The 23,934-nt window shown below is 42.9% G+C and overlaps 1 protein-coding gene across 1 annotated transcript; it reads left to right on the forward strand.

The window, feature by feature from the left end:
- Positions 1 to 1,298: 1,298 nt before the first annotated feature.
- chmp6b (charged multivesicular body protein 6b) lies at positions 1,299 to 19,603 on the forward strand. The gene is made up of 8 exons (XM_085964110.1): positions 1,299 to 1,367; positions 2,017 to 2,126; positions 8,119 to 8,206; positions 12,201 to 12,287; positions 13,462 to 13,527; positions 13,647 to 13,727; positions 15,688 to 15,751; positions 17,373 to 19,603. Exons 1-8 carry the CDS (start codon positions 1,299 to 1,301, stop codon positions 17,423 to 17,425), a joined length of 618 nt encoding a protein of 205 aa, XP_085820236.1. The 3' UTR covers positions 17,426 to 19,603.
- Positions 19,604 to 23,934: the final 4,331 nt, after the last annotated feature.

Below are 23,934 nucleotides of genomic sequence, written 5' to 3' on the forward strand. Positions count from 1 at the left end.
AAATAATAATAGGATTGGGCAGAGTCAACACGGATTTATGAAAGGGAAATCATGTTTGACAAATCTGTTAGTTTTTTGAGGATTTAACTAGCAGAATAGATAAGGGGGATCCACTGGATGTGTATTTTGGATTTTCAGAAGGCATTCGATAAGGTGCCACACAGAGGTTATTAAACAAAATTAGGGCTCATGGGATTGGGGGTAATATACTAGCATGGATTGAGGATTGGTTAATGGACAGAAAACAGAGCAGGAATAAACGGGTCATTTTCGGGTTGGCAGGCTGTAACTAGTGGGGTACCGCAAGGCTCAGTGCTTGGGCCTCAGCTATTCACAATCTAAACCAAAGATTAGGATGGGGGGACCAAATGTAATATATCCAAGTTTGCTGATGATACAAAGCTGGGTGGGAATATAAGTTGTGAGGAGGATGCAAGGAGGCTTCAAGGGGACATAGACAGGCTAAGTGAGTGGGCAAGAACATGGCAAATTGAATATAATGTGGAGAAATGTGAAGTTATCCACTTTGGTAGGAAAAATAGAAAAGCCGAGTATTTTTTAAATGGTGAGAGATTGGGAAATGTTGGTGTTCAGAGGGACCTGGGTGCCCTTGTACACGAATCACTGAAAGTTAACATGCAGGTACAGCAAGCAATTAGGAAAGCAAATGGTATGTTGGCCTTTATTATAAGAGGATTTGAGTATAAGAGTAAAGATGTCTAACTGCAATTATATAGGGCCCTGGTGAGACCACACCTGGAGTATTGTGCACAGTTTTGGTCTCCTTACCTAAGGAAGGATATACTTGCCATAGAGGGAGTGCAACGAAGGTTCACCAGACTGATTCCTGGGATGGGGGGATTGTCCTATGAGGAGAGATGGAGTAGACTAGGCCAATATTCTCTAGAGTTTAGAAGAATGAGAGGTGATCTCATTGAAACATACAAAATTCTTACAGGGCTTGACAGGGTAGATTCAGGGAGGATGTTTTCCCTGGCTGGGGAGTCTAGAACCAGGGGTCACAGTCTCAGAATAAGGGGTCAGCCATTTAGGACTGAGATGAGGAGAAATTTCTTCAATCAGGGTGGTGAATCTCTACCTGCTGTGGAGGCTCAGTCGTTGAGTATATTCAAGACAGAGATCGATAGACTTTTGAATATTAAGGGAATCGAGGGATATGGGGATAATGCAGTAAAGTGGAGATGAGGTAGAAGATCAGCCATGATCTTATTGAATGGCCAAAGGCTCGAAGGCCCAAATGGCCTACTCCTGCTCCTATTTCTTATGTGATTGTGACCATGGCACATTATCCATCCATGGCATTTGATGAGGTTGATCACTTTATCATCCTGCATTATGTCTCCTCTGTAGTTCAACTATGTGGTACCACCCATGCTTGACTTGACTCCTACCTATCCCAATGTATCCAGCATATCTTTTGCCTCAACATGGTTGCTTGAGGAGTGCCCAAGCTTGTATCCTTATGCCATTTTTTTTTACCCCATCTGCATGCTGCCTTTGATATTTGTATGCTGATGATACCAAGCTCTACCTCGCCATCGATATCCTTGACTCTACGGCCACTACTGTGACATCTGACTGCTGTCCAACATCAGGTCATGGATTAGCAAGAATTTACTCCAACTCAACGACAGCAAGACCAAAGCCATCCTGTTCAGTTCACTCTAAAAGCTACATACTTCAGCCAACTGACTCCATAGGCTGAGCCTGTTGGTATTCAAGCATGGTTCGACCATGAACTCAGCTTCAAATACCATGGTGGGCAGGTGGGATTGAGTTATCTATCTACCTTGTGAATAAAAGTTTGTCATTCAATTTCACTGAAGCCAGTTGATTCCCATTATTTAAAACCAGGGAAATCCCTGAAATCCAAATAAACTGAACACCAAGTACTGTATTAAGTAAACTGCATTGTCTGTTCCAACACTTTCTTAAATTAGTTGATGAAATGTGGATATATTTTTATCGACTTAATTTTTCCATTTTTTTTTCCAGCAACTGAAACAGCAACGTGACAAGTTGAAGCAGTACCAGAAGAGGATTTCTTTTCAACTAGAAAAGGAGCGGGAGCTAGCTCGACAGCTGCTACGTGGTGGCAAGAAAGAGTGGGTATCCAGGATTAAATGAAGTGTTTTGTAAACTTGTGACATTTACTGACTTGTTAAAATTCAACAATTAAGTGTATTATTCTACAGCAGTCCCTATTAGTCTTGTAGCTGTTTAGTAGCAAAAAATGCTGTGATATAGGATTATATGCTCGGAATGGTAGCATAGTGGTTATGTTACTGGAATAGTCATCCCGAGGCCTGGACTAATGATCCAGTTCAAATCTCACTACGGCAGCTGGGGAATTTAAATTCAGTTAATTAAATAAATCTGGAATAAAAAGCTAGCATCAGTAATGGTGATCATGAAACTATCGAATTGATGTAAAAACCCATCTGGAAGGAAATCTGTCGTCCTTGCCCGGTCTGGCCTATATGTGACTCTAGACTCACAGCAATGTAGTTGACTCTTAACTGCCCTCTGAAATGGCCTAGTTGTGACAAACCGCTATGAAAAAGAATAATAAGAATAAAACTGGACGGACCACCTGGCATTGACCTCGGCACTGGCTATCGATACAACAGCACACCCAGCCCAGTCGACCTTACGAAGTCCTCCTCATGAACATCTGGGGACTTGTGCCAAAATACTCAAGCAACAGCCTGACATAGTCATACTTACAGAATCATACCTTTCAGCCAATGTCCCAGACTCCTCCATCACTAGAGGAGACGGCACAGTAGTATACACTCTGGAGGGACTAGCCCTGGGAGTCCTCAACATTGACTCCGGACCCCATGAAGTCTCATGGCTTCAGGTCAAACATGGGCAAGGAAACCTCCTGCTGATTACCACCTACCGCCCTCCCTCAGCTGATGAATCAGTACTTCTCCATGTTGAACACCACTTGGAGGAAGCACTGAGGGTAGCAAGGGCACAGAATATATTCTGAGTGGGGGGGCCGAGTCCTGAAGGACATAGCTACCAGACTGGGCCTGCGGCAGGTGGTGAGAGAACCAACACGAGGGAAAAACCTACTTGACCTCAGCCTCGCCAATCTACCTGTCGCAGATGCATCTGTCCATGACAGCATTGGCAGCAGTGACCAGTGCACAGTCCTTGTGGAGACGAAGTCCCGCCTTCACACTGAGGAAACCCTCCATCGTGTTGTGTGGTATTACCACAGTGCTAAATGGGATAGATTTAGAATAGATCTAGCAGCTCAAAACTGGGCATCCATGAGGCGCAGTGGAATTGTATTCCACCACAATCTAACCTCATGGCCTGGCATATTCCTCACTCTACCATTACCATCAAGCCAGCGGACCAACCCTGGTTCAATGAGGAGTGCAGCAGACACACCTAAAAATGAGGTGCCAACCTCGGGAAGCTGCAACACCGGACTACATGCATGCTAAACAGCGGAAGCAGCATGCTATAGACAGAGCTAAGCGATCCCACAATCAATGGATCAGATCAAAGCTCTGCAGTTCTGTCACATCCAGTCGTGATTGGTGGTGGACCATTAAACAACTAATGGGAGGAGGAGGCTCCATGAATATCCCCATCCTCAATGATGGTGGAGCCCAGCACGCGAGAGCAAAAGACAAGGCTGAAGCTTTTGCAACCATCTTCAGCCAGAAGTGTTGAGTGAATGATCCATATCGGCCTCCTCCTGAGGTCCTCACCATTTAAAAAAAATTATTTGTTTATGGGATGTGGGCATTGCTGGCAAGGCCAGCATTTATTGCCCATCCCGAATTGCCCTTGAAAGAAATAAGAAAGATAGAAAGAAAGACTTGCATTTCTATAGCGCCTTTCATGACCACCGGACATCTCAAAGCGCTTTACAGCCAATTAAGTACTTTTGAAGTGTAGTCACTGTTATAATGTGGGAAACATGGCAGCCAATTTGCGCACAGCAAGCTCTCACAAACAGCAATGTGAAAATGACCAGAAACTGTTTTTGTTATGTTGGTTGAGGGATAGATATTGGCCAGGGCACCGGGGATAACTCCCCTGCTCTTCGAAATAATGCCATGGGATCTTTTACGTCCACCTGAGAGAGCAGACGGGGCTTCGGTTTAACGTCTCATCCGAAAGACGGTGGTGGTGAGGCACCTTCTTGAACCGCCGTGTGGTGAAGGTACTCCCACAGTGCTGTTAGGGAGGGAGTTTCACAATTTTGACCCAGCAATGATGAAGGATCGGCGATATGTCAGGATGGTCTCATCACACTCCTTACTTGCGCCTTCTAGATGGTGGAAAGGCTTTGGGGAGTCAGGAGGTGAGACACTCGCTGCAGAATACCTAGCCTCTGACCTGATCTTGTGCCACAGTATTTATGTTTCTGGTCAATGGCCCCCCAGGACGTTGATGGTGGGGGATTCGGCGATGGTAATGCCATTGAATGTCAAGGGGTGGTGGTTAGACTCTCGCTTGTTGGAGATAGTCATTGCCTGGCACTTCTGTGGCGCGAATGTTACCTGCCACTTATCAGCCCATCACAGAAGCCAGTCTTCAGCCAATTTGATTCACTCCACATGATATCAAGAAATGGCAGAGCGCACTGGATACAGCAAAGGCTATGGGCCCCGACAACGTCCCGGCTGTTGTGCTGAAGACTTGTGCTCCAGAACTAGCCGCATCTCTAGCCAAGCTGTTCCAGTACAGCTACAACACTCGCATCTATCCGACAATGTGGAAAACTGCCCAGGTATGTCCTGTCCACAAAAAGCAGTACAAATCCAATATGTACAATTACTGCCCCATCAGTTTACTTTCAAGCGTCAGCAAAGTGATTGAATGTGTCGTCGACAGTGCTATCACCCTACACTTACTCACCAACACGATGCTCAATTTGGATTCTGCCAGGACCACTTGGCTCCAGACCTCATTACAGTCTTGGTCCAAATATAGACAAAAGAGCTGAATTCCAGAGGTGGTGAGAATGACTGCTCTTGACATCAAGACAGCATTTGACTGAGTGTGGCATCAAGGGACCCTAGTAAAACTGAAGTCAAAGGGAATCGGGGAAAATTCTCCACTGGCTGGAGTCATACCTAGTACAAAGGAATATTGTTGTGGTTGTTGGAGGTCAATCATCAAAGCCCCAGGACATCGCTGCAGGAGTTCCTCAGGGCAGTGTCCTAGGCCCAACCATCTTCAGCTGCTTCATCAATGACCTTCCCTCCATCATAAGGTCAGAAGTGGGGATGTTCGCTGATGACTGCACAGTGTTCAGTGCCATTTGCAACTCCTCAGATAATGAAGCAGTCCATGCCCGCATGCAGCAAGACCTGGATGACATTCAGGCTTGGGCTGATGAGTGGCAAGCAGCATTTGCGCCTCACAAGTGCCGGGCAATGACTATCTCCAACAAACTAGTGTCTAACCACCTCCCCCTGACATTCAACAGCATTACCATTGCCGAATTGCCCACCATCAACATCCTGGTGTTCACCATTGACCAGAAACTTAACTGGACCAGCCACACACATACTGTGGCCTCATGAGCAGGTCAGAGGCTGGGTATTCTGTGGCGAGTGTCTCACCTTCTGACTCCCAAAAGCCTTTCCACCATCTACAAGGCACAAGTCAGTAGTGTGATGGAATACTCTCCACTTGCCTGGATGAGTGCAGCTCCAACAACACTCAAGAAGCTCAACACCATCCAGGACAAAGCAGCCCGCTTGATTGGCACTCCATCCACCTCCTTAAACATTCACTTCCTCTACCACCGGCGTACCGTGGCTGCACTGCAGCAACTCGCCATGGCTTCTTCGGCAGCACCTCCAAAACCCGTGACCACCTAGAAGGACAAGGGCAGCAGGCACATGGGTAAACCATCACCTGCAAGTTCCCCTCCAAGCTATACACCATCCTGACTTGAAAGTATATCGCCGTTCCTTCATCGTTTGGGTCAAAGTTTTGGAACACCCTTCATAACAGCACTGTGGGAGTACCTTCACCCCACAGACTGCAGCGGTTCAAGAAGGCGGCTCACCACCACCTTCTTGAGGGCAATTCGGGATGGGCAATAAATGCTGGCCTTGTCAGCTACGCCCACATCCAATGAACAAATTAAAAAAATATAGGATATACAGCACAGAAACCTGCCATTCACCCCAACCAGTCCATGCCGGGAATTTGGGAATGTAAATGTTGAATGTTTCACCCATTCTAAGTTTGATTCTTGATTTTTTTTAAATCCCTTTTCTTCACAACACAGGAGCAGGAGGAGGCCATTCAACCCCTCAAGCCTGTTCCTCCATTCTGTTAGATCATGGCTTGTCTGTATCTTAACTCAATCTACCTACCTTGGTTCCGTAACCCTTAATACCCTTGCCTAACAAAATCTATTAATCTCCTTTTTGAAATTTTTAATTGACCTAGTCTCAGCAGCTTTTTGGAGGAGAGTGTTCCAGATTTCCACTACCCTTTGTGTGAAGAAGTGCTTTCTGACATCACCCCTGAACGGCCTAGCTCTAATTTTAAGTTATGCCCCCTTGTTCTTAACTCTTCCACCAGAAGAAATAGTTTCTATCTATCCTATCAAATCCTTTAATCATCTTAACCTCTTCAATTAGATCATCCCTTAATCTTCTGTATTCAAGGGAATGTAAGCCTAGTCTATGCAACCTGTCCTCATAATTTAACCCTTTTAGCCCTGGTATCATTCTGGTGAGTCTGTGCTGCACCCCCTTCAAGGTCAATATATCCTTCCTGAGGAGCGGTGTCCAGAACTGAACACAGTGCTCTAGATGGGGTCTAGCCTGAGCTCTGTACAGCTTTAACATCACTTCCACCCCTTTGTATTCCAGCCATCTTGAGATAAAGGCCAACATTTCATTATGTTTTGTACCTGTCCACTAGATTTTAGTGACTTCTGTACTTGGACCCCTACATCTCTCTACTCGGCCACAGTTCCTATCTTCTTGCCATTTAGAAAATACTCTGATCTATCATTCTTTGGTCCAAAGTGATGATGTCATACTTCCCTACATTGAACTCCATCTGCCACAGTTTTGCCCACTCACTTAATCTATCAATGTCCATTTGTAATTTTCTGCCCCCATCTACACTGTTTACTGTGCCACCTAACTTAGTGTCGTCAGCAAACTTAGATATATGGTTTTCTATTCCTTCATCCAGGTCATTTATATAAACATAGTGAAAAGCTGTGGCTCCAAAACAGATCCCTGGGGGACACCACTAGTCACATCCTGCCAATTTGAGTACATACCCATTATCCCATCTCTCTGTCTCCTACCTCCTAACCAATTCCCTGTTCAAACCAATAGGTTGCCTCCAACTCCATGCACTCTCATTTTTTGTTCACAATCTCTTTTATGTGGAAACTTGTTGCATGCCTTCTGGAAGTCCATATAAATAACATCCACAGACACTCCCTTATCTACCATGTTATTTACCACCTCAAAAAATTCAACTAGGTTTGTTCGACATGTCTTGCCCTTTATAAATCCATGCTGGCTCTCTCTAATCAACTCATGTTTATCCAAATGCTCAGTCACCCTGTCTCTCTCATCTCACCTCTGTAGATTTAAGTCCACTCTGGAAAGTAGGTGAGCAGAACCCCCTCTGAGGTTTGTCATCCAATTTCTCAAAGATAAGTACAGATAAGGAAGCTAAATTGGCTCATCTAGATCATCCTCTGTGGAATGCACTTGACTTAATCTGAGGCAGCAGATATGGGTCACTTGGAATATTCAATCCCTGATTTCAGCCTGAACAGGTTACTACAGTGGTTAAAGTACCTTTCTGTGTATTACGCTCACAGCTTTGAAGATTTTGTTTTAGTTGTATTTGACCCCTTGATGGATTTTCATGAGAGGTAGTTTATAATTCAGATGTTCAAATCAATGTAAAGATTTCCACAAGTGTGCTGGGAGGGAGCGACAGTAACAAACTTATTTTCAGTTTCTCTCTTGCACATACGTTCAGTCATAGAAGCTAAACTGGCACCATCTCAGATCAATGAGTTTTTAAGATCTGAATGCCACTCGCTTAAGACTTTTTTTTGTTCTTCAGGAAAGCCAAACTTCTGCTCAAGAAGAAACGGTATCAAGAACAACTCCTTGATAAAACTGAAGTTCAGATTAGCAACCTTGAACACATGGTAAGGAACAGTTTTCAGTTCTGGATAACATGGAACATAAATGCATCAGATCGTGAAAGGAAAAATTGCCTGTGGTTGTGATCTTGATTTAAGTGCGCACACACCTATTTTGAGTTTGCTAAAAATAGTGGGTTACCTTTCTGGGCTAACAAACCTAGTTTCTCTACAGAAATGATCTCCCTTGCCTTCTCATCTCCCCAACCCTCACTCTGCTCTTCCTCCCTTTCTCTTGCTCCCTTCCCTTCTTCCTTACCCTTTCTCCCCCCCCCCCCCCCATCACTTTGTTTTTCCCCTTCCTATCCCCATTCCACTCTTCCTCCTCATCTATTCCTGCCCCCACTCCAAGCATCCTTCATCCCTGTCCCTCTACTTGCCATAGAGGGAGTGCAACGAAGGTTCACGAGATTGATTCCTGGGATGGCGGGACTGTCGTATGAGAAGAGATTGAGTAAACTAGACCTGTATCTCTTGCATTCAGAAGAATGAGAGGGGATCTCATTGAAGCATACAAAATTATTACAGGGCTTGATAGGATGGATGCTGGGAGAATATTTCTCTTGGCCGGGGAGTCTAGAACCAGGGGCCACAGCCTCAAGATAAAGGGTAGGCCAGTCAGGACTGAGATGAGAAGAAATTTCTTCACACAGAGGGTGGTGAATCTTTGGAATTCTCTACCCCAGAGGGCTGTGGAGGCTCAGTCATTGGGTATATTCAGAACAGAAGTCGATAGATTTCTGACTAGTAAGGGCATCAAGGGATATGGCAATAAGACCGGTGAATGGAATTGAGGCAGAAGATCAGCCATGATCTCATTGAATGGTGGAGCAGGCTCGAAGGGTCGAATGGCCTACTCCTGCTCCTATTTCTTATGTTCCTTATGCTTGACCTTTTTCTTTTTCTCCCTGTTTTTGCCACATCTCCTCCTTATCCTCACTCCAATTAATTATTTAGATGTCAAAATGAATTAATACAAAATGAAATGATGGGTAGGAAGAAACTGAGTTGTGCAGTGAATTAGATATTGGACCTCCTATAAAAAGTGGGTTAAAATCTGCCCTAGAATGATGGGTTTAAGAGTCTTCTGGCTGTAAGTACCTTGCATGAACTGTGTATAAACAGATTTAATCCAGTTCCTGGTCAGCACTGATGCAAAATATAAAACTGCCCCTAATTCGGCACTCACTCAGAATGGCTGTTGTGAGAAATGGAAAAATGTCACGCAGTATGTTTTTGGGGTGGGTGTGAAGCACTTTGTTAGGGCAGAGTGGAGAGAGCTTTACTGTGCATCAAAATATGGTACACCCATCCTGGGAATGTTGGTGCTTACACGGTGTGTTGGAAATGGATAATAGTCGTATAGCAGTAACATCCTACAAGAGAGGGGGCGGTACTGGACCTAATTCTAGGGAATGTAGCCGGGCAAGTGGTAGAAGTGGCAGTAGGAGAGCATTTTGGTGATGGTGACCATAATTTGGTGAGATTTAAGGTAATCATGCAAAAGGACAAAGATGGACCGTAAATAAAGGATCTAAATTGGGGGAAGGCCGATTTTAATATGATAAGGCAGGATCTGGCCAAAGTGGACTGGGATCAGCTACTTGTAGGAAAATCCACATCAGAGCAGTGGGAGTCTTTCAGAAAGGAAATAGAGCGTGTACAACACCAACATGTTCCCGTAAAGGTCAAGGGTGGGACCAACAAGCCCAGGGAACCCTGGATGTCAAGGGATATATAAGAATGGATTAGGAAAAAAAGGGAGGCTTTTGGCAGATACAAAGGACTAAAAACAGTGGAAGCCCTAGAGGAGTATAGAAAGTGCAGGGAGGTACTTAAAAAAGAAATTAGGAGAGCGAAGAGGGGGCATGAAAAAACACTGGTGTGCAAAATAAAGGAAAATCCCAAGGTGTTTTATAAGTATATTAAGGGCAAGAGGATAACCAGGGAAAGAGTAGGGCCCATTAGGGACCAAAGTGTCAATCTGTGTGTAGAGCCGGAAGATGTAGGTGAGGATTTAAATGAATATTTTGCATCTGTGTTCACTACGGAGAAGGACGATGTAAGCATAGAAGTCAGGCAGGGGGATTGAGATATATGCCCTGAACAAATTAGCATTGAGAGCGAGGAGGTACTAGTGGTTTTAGTGGGCTTAAAAGTGGATAAATCCCCAGGCCCAGACAAGATGTATCCCAGGCTGCTGTGTGAGGCAAGGGAGGAGATTGCAGGGGCTCTGACACAAATTTTCAGAACCTCTCTGGCCACAGGGGAGGTGCCAGAGGACTGGAGAACAGCTAACGTAGTACCATTATTCAAGAAGGGTATTGGGGATAAACCAGGGAATTACAGGCCAGTGAATCTAACATCAGTGGTAGGGAAATTATTTGAAAAAATTCTGAGGGACAGAATTAGTCTCCACTTGGAGAGGCAAGGATTAATCAAGGATAGTCAGCATGGCTTTGTCAGGGGGAGATCATGTCTAACCAATTTGATTGAATTTTTCGAGGGGGTGACTAGGTGTGTGGATGAGGGTAGTGCAGTTGATGTAGTCTACATGGACTTCAGTAATGCTTTTGACAAAGTCCCGCATGGGAGACTGGTCAAGAAGGTAAGAGCCCATGGGATCCAAGGCAATTTGGCACATTGGATCCAAAATTGGCTTAGTGGCAGGAGGCAGAGGGTGATGGTCGAAGGTTGTTTTTGTGACTGGAAGCCTGTGTCCAGTGGTGTACCGCAGGGATCGGTGCTGGGTCCTTTGCTGTTTGTAGTGTACATTAATGATTTAGATATGAATGTAGGAGGTATGACCAGTAAGTTCGCAGATGACACGAAAATTGGTGGAGTGGTAAATAGCAAGGAGGGAAGACTCAGGCTCCAGGACGATATAGACGGGTTGGTTAGATGGGCAGAACAATGGCAAATGGAATTTAACTCTGATAAGTATGAGGTATTACATTTTGGGAGAACTAACAAGGCAAGGGAATACACAATGAATGGTAGGACCCTAGGAAGGACAGAGGGACCTTGGTGTGCATGTACATAGATCCCTGAAGGCAGTAGGACAGGTAGATAAGGTGGTTAAAAAGGCATATGGGATACTTGCCTTCATTAGCCGAGGCATAGAATATAAGAGCAGGGAGATTATGATGGAGCTGTACAAAGCGCTAGTTAGGCCACAGCTGGAATACTGTGTGCAGTTCTGGTCGCCACACTATAGGAAGGATGAGATTGCATTAGAGAGGGTGTAGAGGAGATTCACCAGGATGTTACCTGGGCTGGAGCGTTTCAGCTATGAAGAGAGACTGGACAGGCTGGGGTTGTTTTCCTTCGAGCAGAGAAGGCTGAGGGGGGACCTAATTGAGGTGTACAAAATTATGAGGGGCATAGATAGGGTAGATAGAAAGGAACTTTTCCCCTTTAGTGGAGGGGTCAATAACCAGGGCGCATAGTTTCAAGGTAAGGGGCAGGCGGTTTAGAGGGGATTTGAGGAAAAGCTTTTTCACCCAGAGGGTGGTTGGAATCTGGAACTCACTGCCTGAAAGAGTGGTAGAGGCAGGAGCCCTCACAACATTCAAGAAGTACTTAGATGAGCACTTTAAACACAATAGCATCTAAGGCTACGGACCAAGTGCTGGAAAATGGGATTAGAATAGGCTTGATGGCCGGCGCGGACACGATGGGCCGAAGGGCCTCTTTCTGTGCTGTATAACTCTATGACTCGATCCCTCATCTTGATGAGCACACACATAAACAGAAAAGTTTTTTTTAATGTTTTTGAATTAAGTTCATTAATGTGTCTAATGATGGCTAAGTAACCAAGAATGTTTCCCAATTGCCTGTTTTCTGATGGGAAGCTGATATTCCCTGCTCACTTAATTTCTGTTTCCCTCCTGCCTCTTCTTCACCCTCCTGCTACAGGCTTTGCTGTAATGAATAAAACTTATCCCTTTTTTGAAGTGTGAAAATATGCATTTTTACTTGATTCTTGTTTGTTTTAAAGGTTCAAGACATTGAATTTGCTGAAATAGAAATGAAAGTTATTGAAGGGCTAAAAATTGGAAACGATTGTCTTCAGAAAATGCACGAGGTATGTATCTGTGAAAATTAGGGACTATTGCTACAATTGGTGAAACCCCCTGAATTTTAAATATTTCTCCGAGCAACTAAAGATATTTGCCCTTTTGGTAGGAATAATACTATAATGTATGTTGCTCAGATTTTGCTAGATGTTCGAAAGATCGAACAAATAGGTTCGCAATTCTCCTTTTAGGGTTCAACTGTAAGTTTGGTCTGAACAAACACACAGGCAACAGATTTCGCGTACCAAGATTTATCTTTAAACTGCGAACGGTATTTGTTAAGCATTTATTAAAGTACAGTTCCAAAATATAAGACTCACAACTTATATACAGGAAACTTTGTGCTATCCGGCACCGACTGGACCAAGCTGTTGACGTCCCATCAAAACTGCCGGACAAACCAGCGCTAATGTTGAAACATACGGAGATTTTGAGCTCCGTATCTGGCAACAAACCCTGTTGCCAGCTTCTAAACAGTCGGCCGTACCTTGCAAGCATCTCTGTAGCTTAGCAACAGCTTCAGCGAGACCTTGCAGAGCCTGACTGGTGGAAAAAAAAAGCAACGAAAAGAAAAAAAAACTAACGAAACGGCTCCTGATTTTTGCCGGTGGCTCGAGCATTCCGGACAGTTAACCTCCGGATAAACCAAAGTTTCCTGTAGATATTACCCTGATTTGGTCCGAGGTGATCAATCTCTGCCCAACCCTCTACATAGGGTTTTGTCCCCAGGTCCCTGTTGTCGAGTATTGCGCCTAGGTCTCTTGCTCCCAGGTTGTCGCTCTCTATCTGGGGTTTTCCCTCCTGGTTTATACTATCCTACAATCTGTCCCATCTCTTTGGTTACACATTTGTTCCTTTATTCCTGCGCCCTAATGATTAGTTTATCCTATTACACATCCTGTCTCATCTCCTTGATTAGTTTACATCTTACTTCATCCATTTTCTCTAATTGACCCATTGCTTGTTAACTGGCGTCTGTAGTGACCTCATTCGTGCCTGACGAGGTTACCTATGAGCCCTCTGTTTCAGAACATCCCTGAACCTCTGCATTATTTATCCATTATCCCTTACACATGGTGACTCCTTCATTTTATTTCAGTTTTCTTACTTAGCTTCCATTTCCAAAATGTACAAGTTCTGAAATTGGTACAGTAGCAAACTGAAGAAACTTTTTCTTTTTAGGTCATGTCTATTGAAGAAGTAGAACGAATAATGGATGAGACCCAGGAAGCTGTTGAATACCAGCGGGTGAGTAATGTGATACACAGCCAAATCGTTCTACTAATGCCTACATATGTAGGATTAAAACCAAAACAATGAAAAGTTGCCAAATGTGTTCGAAACAACACGGCTTTTTGTTATTACAGCAAATTGATGAAATGTTAGCCGGAGGCTTATCTCAGGATGATGAGGATGCAATTCTGGCCGAACTAGATGCTATAACTCAGGTGAGGATATGCATTCATCTAATTACTCAACCATTAACGCCTGAAGTTTGCCAGCCTCTTAACACAGAACCTGTTCTCCTGCCTTGTTCGTTCATTTTCACTAATTTAATCTCAGTAAAATCAACATTTAAATTTTTTTTAAATACTCAAACTGAAATTAAAGTTAACCCTATGAACATTGGCCTAGATTTTACATTAAGAATAACGTTGAGGCTAACAGCTCTCATTGTTATTTTGGAGTAAATTGGACAGCAACTTCCAGAGTCCACACATGCGGAATTAGACATGGAAATCAGGAAGTTGCTGTCCAATTTGCCCTGCTCCTCCACAAGCTGCGCCCCACCGGTACCTCGCCGAGGGACTCGGCATTGAAATCCATGTAAGGGTGTGAATTTGCGTTACTTACCCACTAAACACGCCAGAAAAAGTTAGGGCTGTGCACCAGGTATAAGTGAATTTTTTAACGGCGTGATAAGTCTTAATTACTGCCAAACAACCTCTCTGAAACTGAAAATTAAATTTTATAAGTGTGGAGTCTCATTCCTTCAGAATTTAATTATTGTTGGAGATTTAAAATGAAAAAAAAACGTTTTCTTTGTCTCTTATCTCTCTCTATCTCCCATCTTTCTTTCCCTCCCTTTATTTTGCTTTCTGTACATGATTCTGCAATGAATTAAATATTCTAATTTGTACTTCCTGGTTTAGACTTCATGTCTCAGTGAGGATTCTTGCCTTGCTCACACATGCCACAGATCCCACATAGAGGGCGCTGCGCTGGATCAGACGCCCAATGACATCAAGTTGCCGCTCAAGCCTGCGAAAAGTCTGGGCAGCTGTAAGCGTAGTGATTAACGAGCGTCAATATTCCTGCTAAGCCGCGCAGCGGTCTGGAGGTCCCGCACAGACCGCTCACCGGCTTTTCAGTGGGAATAACCGCGCATGCGCGAAAAATTTAATGGGCCCCCGCAGCCAGTTAAAGGGCCTGTGCACCAGAAGAAAATTATAGGGAACATTGGCAAGCGCCATTCCTTCGCCGCTGACCGCAATAAGTTCCACAATTTTCGTATCTAAGTTTGTTTTCCTCTAAATGTGAATCTCTGTGTTGTAGCCTAAATACATAATGGCCCAGAAATTCGGGTCGGGGGCTTCCCACGGGTGCAAGCCCCCGACCTGCACTTACCTAGCGCACCAGCCGTTGAGCTGTGGGCCCGCGTGGGATTCTGATCCTGGGCCTCCTCCAACTGCCGGCGCGCAGTGCTTGCATATCCCAGGGGCGCAGTTAGTTCGATGCGTCCCCTGGGATCACGCGGGCCATGGAGAGCCAATGGTAGCAGGGAATGCTTCATTCATAAAATTGACAGGAAGAGCTGTCAAAACTATAAATACTATAAGCCCCAAAACATCACTAAAACTCCAAATAAATTTTTAAAAATCACATTTTTAAAATAACTATAAATTACATAAAATAACTAATTTAAACAATATAATTTTTTGAAAAAATTAATTACATTTTCTAACAGGACTAAAAAGAAACTTACCTTTCTTTAAAGTATTTAAAAATAATAAACCTGTGGAAAAAATGTTTTAATTTTAATTAATTCACCACTTACCTTGTTAAAAGCAGGCCTTGTGCCTGCTTTTTACATGTGCAACTCCTGGAGACGTACCCTCCCGGAGAAACCTGCAAAAAAAACGTAAGTTCCATGCGTACGCGCTGCCTCTCCGGCGCACGCGTTCGACTTCTGAACCCCTTCCTTTAAGGGAACGGAAGTTCCAGTTTCCCGCGCATGCACAAAGCCGGCACTTCCATTGGGCCTACGGGTGCGTATCCCATGTGTACTCACCCGTGGAGACCCGAATTTCTGGGCAATCTTACTTAATCTTTTGCCGGAAGTACAAGTAATCCCTATCTCTGCTTTTTATTAGTTACTAATAGAAAAGTCTTCTTTAAACCTTTCAGGAAGTAGTTGAACTCCCAGAAGTTCCTGCAGAACCATTACCGAATATCCCTGCAAGAGAAAAAGGTATGCATGAGATTTCTAACTTACAAGCTGAATTTAGTTTTGTAGAAAGTCTTTAAATTTGTGGCTTTTAAAGAGCTTGTCTACTTTGTTTTGGGTATTTTAAGCTGCAGCATTTCCTTTAGTGACGTAATTTTCACTTGCTCCATTTGGAAAAATTAAATGATGGGTAGCGTACCTGCGAATTCCTAATGTGTGTGGTCAGTGGGTGAAACTCCCTGCCAGCAGCACGAGCTTAGGAAAAGTACCCTCATGATCTTGTGTATTTTTGATTCTTGCTGGGCTATGGGTTGTATTCTGATAGAAAGTTGATATAGCTCAGCTTTGCATCTAACGATCCTTTAAAATTGATTGTGGCCATGAATATAGTTAAAGGGGAAGTAATTTTCCTCCTTTTGATCTATTTTCTTCAATTTGAAGGCCTCAATTTGCTGTCAAAGTAACGGCGAAGCTAATGGAGCTTGCCGTTATTTATGCACAAATGGTACAGCAACTTCAGGTGAGGGGCAGTTAAACTCAAATATCCAAAAGTTGCTGTCCGAGTTGCGTTGCTCTACCATTGGCTTCATGAAAACGGGATCTCACTGTCTACCTCACTCTCACCATTGAAATGCATTGAATGGCGTGAAGTTGCTGTACTTACGCAGTAGATACAAACTAAACTCGCCAAAGAAAGTTAAGTGTTGTCCATTCGTGCTTTTAACAACTTGATAAGTGTTAATTACTGCCAATCAACCTCTCTATCACTGAAAATTAACTATTACAAGTGTGGAGTCTCATTCTTTCAGGTTTTAATTGTTGTTGGAGATGCAATTCAACACAGCTTTTAAATATGAGCGAATTTAACAAATGAATAGGATCTGAGGACCAAAGGTGAAGAATAATACCATTTCAAGTCAATTTGGGAGTCGAAGCCTGCTTGTCTCTCTCCACAGTTTTATGTGAGACCTATTCGAGTCTGTTCCTTTTTGATGTGGTCTAAAAGGAGCAAAGGATATTTTTAAAACTAAAATATTAACCCACCTGCAAAGTGTTGGTAGATGGAGTTTTCCCAACTTTTTTTTACAATCTGCATTCATAGGAAAAGGAGCAAAATAATGGGGAATCAAGGGATATGGAGATCGGGTGGGAAAGTGGAGTTGAGGTCGATGATCAGCCATGATCTTTTTGAATGGCAGAGCAGGCTCGAGGCGCCGTATGACCAACTCCTGCTCTTATTTCTTCTGTTCTTATAATAAATGGACATCATTGAATGTTTACAATTTTTCTCTAGTTAAATCCCACTGTACAAAGGTGGCTTGGTACACCATTACATATGTGGTCCTCTTACCAAGCAATATTTTGAACACTGGGATTTAATTTATTGGCTAGCTGGGATGGGAATAGGAAATGGTACACTGATGCAGTAAAGGATGTTCTTGGGTTTGGAGCATGACACATTGGGACACAGTGGAGGAAGCTGTTCCTCGTTCTGAACTGGGAATGGTTGATGCTGACATTGGATTTCGAAGTTCAGGTACCGTTTAGTTTGTACGTGTGTAGATTAAAAAAATTGTATTCTTTCTAGAAAATTCAATTGGGAATTAACTTTTTAAAATTATTTTTCTCTTTTTCTCTTAAATAGAAAAAGCACCCGTTAAAAACACGCCAAAACAAGAGATGGTGGCAGCATCATAATCGAAATTTGTACTCAACATTGACATATATGATTTCTCTTCAGTATGTTTCCTAGAGTTGATCATGACTCACAACTGCTTTTGAGGGTTGAAAAGTTCAGACTCTACATGCATATCAGGAGAATCTTTACTCTTTCGTGGAATCATTTACTTTTTAAAAATGAAAGCTCCGTCTTGACTTTTTTTACTTTAAAAAGAAGCCCAAAAAATGAGCAGTGCTGTAGAATCTTAAAGAGCCAGTGTTTCTTTGGTATTCCTAAAAGGGATGTATTCACAATCAAGCTGACATGTAAGTTTTCAGTATCTGCTTAGTCCTAAAATTTGAAATGGTTTCCAGATAAATCTGCACTGACCTAGTAATATAGTAGTGGATAAACAAGGTGAGATGTATTTATGTCTGTAAACCATTAACTTTTTTTGTTGTTGAATATTTCAGTAAGATTCTGAATAGTGCAGGACAGAAGGAAAAAAAAAAGTCACATGTGTAGAAAGTCCCTAGAGATGTCGCGTATTTGGCACTGTGATAGAATAATTATTGTAACTATGTTCTGTCCTTTTAACACATCCTCTGACATGAAACATTTAGAAATTTGAATTGTATTTAAAAAGGCTTATACCGAAGATTTTTAATTTATAGGGCTAAGAGCAGTATTGTAAAATGTTTTATTGTCTCCGGAATCTCCACATACAAGAGCCTCAACTGAACTCCTTGTAACACTGTGCGGTGAAATCCTGTGTACAGTGCTTTGGGCTGGGCATTATTGCTAGATTTCTAAATGGATAGAATTGAAATACCAGTAACAAAATGGGACTTGATAAGTTTATCAAGTTTTCATATGGTTTTCACTATAGTTATCCACTTTATTAAAAAAAAACACACACACACACACTTTGGAACTACAGTGTAATTCCACTATGTACTTTTAAAAACTCTTGCTGTGTGATACTGGATTTGAAACGGAAGGCTTGGGCTTTGTATTTAAAGACTGAAAGTGATTTTTTTTTTGAGCTGCTAATCTAACTTTCATTCTGTTTTATAATCATGTTACAAACATGTCATTTAATTGCAGCTTGATTTCCTCGCCCACCAAACCGAATCACTTTGCACCACAAGGTTAAATTACATGTTTTGTGACTTGCACTTCCGGGATCAGTTGTCATTTGGACACATTATTCTGGGTTCTATTTGTACGTGATGAATATCTGTTCAAAATTGAACTATTCTGTTAAAGCCACCTCCAGAAACAGTGTGAAAACTCAGTCATTCTTCCGAGTGTATATTCAGTTTTGTCCTAAATGTTCAAAATACTATTGCGCACGACCACAGTTTATCGTGAAACATTTTGTCGTCTTATAAAAATAAGTTTTACATACAGCCAGTTGATGAGAGGAAAATGATGGTTGGTATTTGCACTTAACAATCTTGTATAAGTGGAAAACCAGGTGATGGGATAGAGATTCATGAACATGCCTGAGCCGTGAGGGGATGCGCTGAATAGAGGCCAAGCATTTCTCCACAGGGAAGAGAGCAGGAGGGCGAGTCATCTCCACTGCTGTCAAAGGCAGCTCAAGGTGAGCATTGGCAAAGGACCTTGTCAGGTGTGTGCCTCTCAGTGGTGCATGTGGAGAGAGGGAACTTTTTTTTTACAAACTCAATGAGTCAAAAGTCGTGGAAGTGGCAAAATTACTTGTATATTTATTTTTAATCACCCGTAGCAGATACTCTTTTTAATAGAGGTAAGCTTGCTTTCATACCTAAATCTTGTTTTCTTTAATCAAATCTTGAAGATCATAGCCTGACTGAAATTCTTATCTTTAGCACATAACCTATAAATCTTTGGGCATGTATCAAACAATATACTTTTATTTGAATACATGTATGAAAGGATCTTTTGAGCTGTGCCCCACCTGAATTTTACAGAACAAAACTTAAATTTCTATCAAGGGTGATTTGACAGTTGTGGCAATTGCCTTATAATCTTCATGTTCTGACCTTTTGGTACCATGCTTTAAAACGAACAACAATACACATTTTTTGACCTCTGTAATAAATTTCTACAAATTGTCTTTGATATTACCAAGTAGAATAAAAGAATTTAACCATAATTTGAATTTTTTTTGGTAGTCAAATGTGTTCTCAATAAATAAAAGCTGGAACGCCAGTTCTTTTTTGTTTGGAGATGCTGCTTTAGTCTTTCAATACATGCGAGATGTCCATTTTGGAGGTGAAATAATGCTGGTACATCTAATGCCTGTTGCTGTTCAAAGCAACAGTGTCAGTGTTATCATAACTCATTATACTGGAGAAGGATGATGTGGAAGTCACTCAAAATCAAAATACAGGAAGGGGGGGGGAAAGGAGGGAGACTAATGTTCTTCAAATTATTAAATGTACTTTAGCTGTGATGTCAATTCTTTGTCCCTTTTTTAAAAAAAATTGTAAAATGCATTGTGACTAACCATGACTAACTCTCTCTGGCAATGTGGTGTGTGTGTATGTGGGATGTATGTTTAGACAATGTTGTAAGGATTACAGGGGTTGATAACGTAATCTGTCCCTGAGTCTTCATTTAAATGAGACTTGATAACCAATGATGACTCATGAGAAAGGTCGGGGCTAACAGAGTTCATTTGGCTCATCAGCATTGATGCCTTTAGTACCCCAACTCTTTATAAAATCCTCCAACTACATTTGAACTATGCTCTTTTTTTTGCCTCTAACATCATGCCTGATATTTAGTCACTGAAGAAGCTTTTCCTGATGTTTTTTTAAAAATTTTAAATGTTACTTTTCACCTCATTTCCATTTTGTGTTCTCTGGTCTTATTTCCCTGGCTTACTTTGAAGTAGTAATTTGGATTTATCTTATTTATAATAGTTTTCAGTGGTGCTCCATTTCAGCTTGTTTTCTGCTGCTTTTCTCTGTTTCAGATTATTTCTTTGATTCGCGCACAGATTTTGATATGTGTATTTGCTTTGTTTTTACACAGTCACTGCGATTCAGATCTCGCATCCTGGTTTAGAGTGATAATTGCTCTATTTGACTGCTACGGGGTGTCTACATTCTCCAAGGCCTGGAATTTCCTGGATCAGTGTAAATCGAAAAATATGTTAGAATTTACGCTGGTTCCTGCGCTGGTCTTGATGACCGGTACTTATGCCAAAATTTCCAGCCAATCTTATTAGCTAATGCCGGAAAGTAAAAACTGGCATACCCAAGCTCTCTAAGACAGAGACACGGGGCTTCGGAGATCGGTTCTGGCCCATTGGAACAAAAATACTAAGTGCCAACTCCCAGTACCCTGTGCATGGCTATTCTGTGCCAAAAAAAATTAATAAACTTACCAGGGCAGCAAAGTATCAGAAGTCAGATCCACGATCCAAAAATACACGATACTAATCATGTCTGCCACTTGCATTGACCTCTTGCTCTCTTCCCCTCCCCCCAGTCCGCTGTGTTAATGTGCTTGAATTGCCCATGGGATAGGATGGTGCCCTTTATATCCCTGCTTTTGCCTGGAAGTGTTTCTTCACTCGCATCCTTACATATGTTCACTCTAAAAATGCCTTGTATGGAATATAAGTGTTGGCTGCATTCACCTGTAATCACACCCATTATAGGCAGTTTGCTGATATCTGGGTTTTACTGCGTGCCGAGTAACCCTTAGTTTATTACGTTATTTTTCAAGGAGAAGACAACCTATGATGGGTGAGAGCTGTGTGTGACCTGAGGTTTTCCCCCCATCGCCCCCAACACCTAATGCTGAAGAAGCAGTAAAAAGGTTGGAATGGAGGCCAAAAAAGGCTGGAGGAGAGGGGAAGTAGAAGGACATGTTCTGTTCCAATTGTACTCTACATTAACTGTTAGTGAACCATATCGTGAAACTGTTATTTCACTCCGACTGAAAGTGACGTGAGCTATGCGGAAAACCATACCAATCTTTTTTTTCCCTCTTGATGTGCTACAACGATGCTAGCATGCACCATCAGTCATGAAGGACCAGGATGCATGACCTCCTGTATGAGGAGCCTGGGGCGTTGGAGCTTCTGGGTCCTGAGTTTAAAAGAATGATGCTGGCGGAGCTGTATCAGACAGTGTGCTGCAGATCGTGGCTCACGTGCAGGAGTCCACTAGCAACATGCGCTGTACATTGGTTGGTTTAACAAAAGTGCAGGCCATCATGGAGTATGCAGCAGCTTCTGTAACATTGCTGTAGAGGCCCTATGTCAGAGGCCTAAGGGCAGTCTGCACATCCTTCATGGAGGCTTAGACTGCAGTCAGTAAAGGCGTATTCTGCCAGACTGATGTCTCTTCTGACTTCAGCAGGCTTGGTGAACAGTTGCAGAAAAGCTTCGCTGATCTCATTGAAACCATTAGATCTGCTTTCCTGTAGTTCAGTGACCATACAGAGGCAGTGCCAAGTACTAATATTATGGGAGGCATATGCACAGCTGATGGTGCTGTTTTATCAGGATGCAGAAATTCGTGTCCTTCTGCCAGACACCTCCAATGCCTGCACATGTAGGAAAGAGGCAGGGCTATGCTGCTTATGCAGCCTACAGCAGGTACAAGGTGGGACCTACCTGCTGTGAGATGCGAGCCGCCTCAATCCATATTAGACTGCAGCAGCCAAGCACTGCACACTGCTGCCACTCTAGTAGCACCAGGTTAGGTTGAGGAGTTCACTAGCACCAAGGGGAAGCAGGATAGTAGGAAGTAGGTACTTGTGCCAATGGTTATCAAATTATGTTGGCATTATGCTTGTGCGTGCAGGTATTGTTTTTGGGATGGTCTAGGAGTTGCTTTCATAAGGTTGCATTAATGGGAACTTTGTGATTTGTTGCATATAGAAAAAAATCTTAGGATTAATGGACTGTCACCTATCGGGGAAGTGAGTATGTACTTGCATGACACACAAGCTGTTTATCTAGAATTATTTATTTTCTTCCCTCTAAACTTAGGTAGTGATATTGAGCAAAGGAGCCATCAGTAACTCTGAACTAGGAACCTCCCACACTATGAAATTGCCGTGCCCGGCCATTTTGCTGCTAGTTGGCCATGAGGAAGCGGATAATATTTCTTGTTGCAGAACACCTTGCATTTGGCACTGGCTTAATGTAGCTGTGCACACCTGATTGGCTAATGATGATGTAACCAGTGGCTGCATGGAATGACGCTCTAGCATAAAGTTCAGGATAGCTATTTACATTGGAACACAGGAACAGGAGGAGTCCATTTAGCCCTTCGAGCCTGTTCCGCCATTCAGTGAGATCATGGCTGATCTGTGACCTTTGGTTAACAAAAATCTATCTCAGATTTAAAATTAACGATCGAGCATCAATTGCCGTTTGCGGAAGAGAATTCCAAACTTCTACCACCCTTTGTGTGTAGAAGTGTTTCCTAATTTCACTCCCGAAAGGTCTGGCTCTAATTTTTAGACTATGCCCCCTGTCCTAGAATCCCCAACCAGCGGAAATAGTTTCTCTCTCTCTACCCTATCTGTTCCCCTTAATATCTTGAAAACTTGGATCAAATCGCCCCTTAACCATCTAAATTCCAGGGAATACAACCCTAGTTTGTGTAATCTCTCCTCATAATTCAACCCCTGGAGTCTGGGTATCATTCTGGTAAGCCTACGCTGCACTCCCTCCAAGGCCAGTGGATCCTTCCTAAGGTGTGGTGCCCAGAACTGCTCGCAGTACTCTATAACCTTTACAATCACTACTTCCAAAAGGTAGATACAGGGGTATCCCCCAATGAGCAACCTATAGTGGCCTGGTGGGAAGGGCAGAAAATGGCAGTTCCACAGCAAATGGAACAAAGGCAGATGTGAAAGTGGTTGGCAACAGCAAAAGAAACACCAAAATGGGGTCACAATTAAGGTTTCTGCATATGCTACCACTGATTATCTTCTGCTTTTTCTCTAGTTCCCAACAACCCCGGATGCTCCTTTTTATACTGCCAAGAACATTGACTGCTACTAACGAGATGGAACTGGCACGAAATAGGACTTTCTGTCCTATCCTCTCCAACAGCCCTGTCTTTACTGCCTCATTTGCATATGACATCCAAAAATGTTCCTGTTCTGGCGGAAAATAGGGAAAGGTGCTAAAAATGAGCATAGCAGAGCTCCTGCCCACTTGCTGCTACCCTGTGATTTCTTCTGTCTTTCCCTATCCTTCCAGAACATTCTTCCCCATCCCCGTATTTTGAAAAATAAAATCTCAGGCTCGGCCCTATAACCTAATTTCTTACTGCTACATTATTTTTTTTATTCATTCCTAGGACGTGGGTGTCGCTGGCAAGGCCAGCATTTATTTCCCATCCCTAATTGTCCTCGAGAAGGTGGTGGTGAGCCGCCGCCGCCTTGAACCGCTGCAGTCCGTGTGGTGAAGGTACTCCCACAGTGCTGTTAGGGAGGGAGTTCCAGGATTTTGACCCAGCGACGAAGGAACGGCAATATATTTCCAAGTCAGGATGGTGTGTAACTTGGAGGTGATGGTGCTCAC

Source organism: Somniosus microcephalus, chromosome 21 (assembly GCF_052327205.1).
Source record: "Somniosus microcephalus isolate GS21.2 chromosome 21, FLI_Smic_1.0, whole genome shotgun sequence".
Lineage (NCBI taxonomy): Eukaryota > Metazoa > Chordata > Chondrichthyes > Squaliformes > Somniosidae > Somniosus > Somniosus microcephalus.